Source organism: Vigna angularis, chromosome 3 (genome assembly GCF_016808095.1).
Source record: "Vigna angularis cultivar LongXiaoDou No.4 chromosome 3, ASM1680809v1, whole genome shotgun sequence".
In the NCBI taxonomy this organism is placed as follows: Eukaryota; Viridiplantae; Streptophyta; class Magnoliopsida; order Fabales; family Fabaceae; genus Vigna; species Vigna angularis.
This window is the reverse complement of record NC_068972.1, coordinates 23,558,702-23,561,009: the sequence shown is the minus strand read 5'-3', so window position 1 is coordinate 23,561,009 and position 2,308 is coordinate 23,558,702. Positions and strand designations below refer to the sequence as shown.

Below are 2,308 nucleotides of genomic sequence, written 5' to 3'. Positions count from 1 at the left end.
CATTAGTGAGATACATTAGGTAATTCATCAATTTTGGGATTTGAATTGTATGTATAAAAAACTATAACACTACCTTGTGTGTGTGGGTCTTTTTTCTTTTCCTTCTTTTATATTACTTAAACTTCGATATTTCTAATTAATATAAAACTCTAAATTTATATTTAAATTCCTAACCATTAGGAAATATTTATTTCCCTTTAAACAAGTTCAAGTAAGTCTACTATGGTCAAAAGTTGCTTCTAAATAGGAATGATTTAAGACCCTAAAAGAGCTGAACATTTAAAACAGGAACAAGTTGGAGAAAAGCAAAATGATTGGAACATGAGAAAACTAGGTTCTAAACGTTGAGGGTTATAAATCCAAAAAAAAGAAAGGAAGAATTAAAGCTCAAAAGCAAAAACTGCACAAAACGAAAACCGATAACATCAATAGCAATCGTATCTGATATATTCATATGCACAAGAAATACTTTCGTCGAATGCATCCATCATATCTCTTAGGGTAAAGGGAAGTGATTTTCTAAAATGGAGAAATCCTTACTTGAATCTGGATTAGCCGACAATTGCATACTGATTAATGAGATTATTTATCTGTTAGCTGCATGTACTATGGTTAGTTATATCCTTTTGGCTCTCTGATGCTCTCTAGCCTCCAATTCACTATAAAACTGTGGGAAGTGGGTGCTTGCAAACTTTTCTTTTCCATTCTCTTACAGAGATTAACTTAACCACTGCAGAGCATTTTATATGAGTACTAATTTCATCGCTGAAATTAATGGAGAGTGAAAACTCTTGGAAGCAGCCTTATCAATTGTTCAAATAAAGATATTCAAATTCCCAATTTGCAAGTAAAGATGATGTGAAGAACCAAGGATAAAAAAGTTATAGCCAGCAATGTCCAGATTAAGAACTTGAAATTCGCATTTACAAGTAAATATGACGCATGCGTATTGCTAATGAATTCTGGAAATGATTAAAGCTTATTACTGGACATACAAATACAAAGATTAGTTATAACTCACACGATTCTCAAGCAACAAGGTGATGATCTAGTGTCAAACCCAGAAATTTGAACCCTGAAGAGAAAAAAGATAAGGTCTAAACACGTCTACGCATATAGGACTCACGTCATACATATATACCAAATAAGGATAGAAGCACCTTGAATATCTGAAATGTGAGGAGAAAAGTAGATCAGATGAAGAACAGGTAGCAATTTGACCTACATGAATCACGTTGAGCATGGGAATTGGAGGAACAAGCATTCACCTTGTGGAGTTAATTATATGTTTGCAATGTTGTTTTCGTAAGTGTTACTCTTATTTTGGGTTGCTCTCTCCCCCTCCAACTCCCTATACTTATGCAAGTACCTTTTAAGAGGCTCAGCGTAGTCATCAAACCCTAGGGTAGCCAAGGCCCAGCAAATATCATCACCATTGACGGTTTTGCGCTTCTCCTTGTGACACTTGTCAGAAGCTTCACCAGTGACAAAGCTGATGAACTCAGACACACATTCCTGCATGGTTTCTTTTGCCTCTTTTGAGATCTTGGCATTGGGGGGAAGAGTTTGCTTCATGATTCTTCCCACATTAGCTATTGGAAGCAACCGATCCTGCTCCTTGATGACCCCATCTTGTGCAGAGGTGTCACTTGCAGTTGCAGTTGAAGTTGAACATGTGAAGTTGTACTTAAAGCCTTCTCTGTCTAAGACTTTGCCAATGTTGATGTTGTCACCCATCTGTGTAGTTTAGTCCTGTCAAACACAGACACGTTGCTCTCAGTTGATCAGTACCAAATATATATAATGTAACTAGCAAGCTAAATTGCATATGTATTGTTGCAGATACATGTCATGATTATAAACGTGCATGTCTATGTGTATGCGCACCATGTGGGTATTTAACTGATGACATGTGGGTATTTACGGATCAAATTTGACCTACGAGTGAGTCAAATAGAAACTTAACCTACATATTAAACGAGTGTGAGTCCGATAGAAGTTGGATTGATCCGTAACTTACTAATGATAATTCTTTATAATTTTTTATTATTGTTTTACAAGTTTTTTATTATAATTATTTACTGGTTCTAATTATGTAAGTCTTTTTAAATAATGTAATGTTTTTCAATAATATTTGAATAGTTTGAATGTTTAAATTATTTGTTTGTTAAGTTATATATAGTTAGTACTTTTCTTTTCAACTACTATTTTTATAATAATGTTTGGTAAAATAGGTTAACATTTTAATTGTATGGTTACAAAATGTTTCCGCTAAAATGAGACGAGGATAACCGCTTGTCTGAAAGTT

General features: G+C 34.2%; 1 protein-coding gene across 1 annotated transcript; it reads right to left on the bottom strand.

Annotated features, from left to right (window-relative positions):
• Positions 1–896: 896 nt before the first annotated feature.
• LOC108324608 (nuclear transcription factor Y subunit B-5) lies at positions 897–1,790 on the bottom strand. Its single transcript, XM_052875038.1, has 2 exons — positions 1,269–1,790; positions 897–1,169 (listed from the first exon to the last, which is right to left on the bottom strand). Exon 1 carries the CDS (start codon positions 1,735–1,737, stop codon positions 1,282–1,284), a length of 456 nt encoding a protein of 151 aa, XP_052730998.1. The 5' UTR covers positions 1,738–1,790; the 3' UTR covers positions 897–1,169; positions 1,269–1,281.
• Positions 1,791–2,308: the final 518 nt, after the last annotated feature.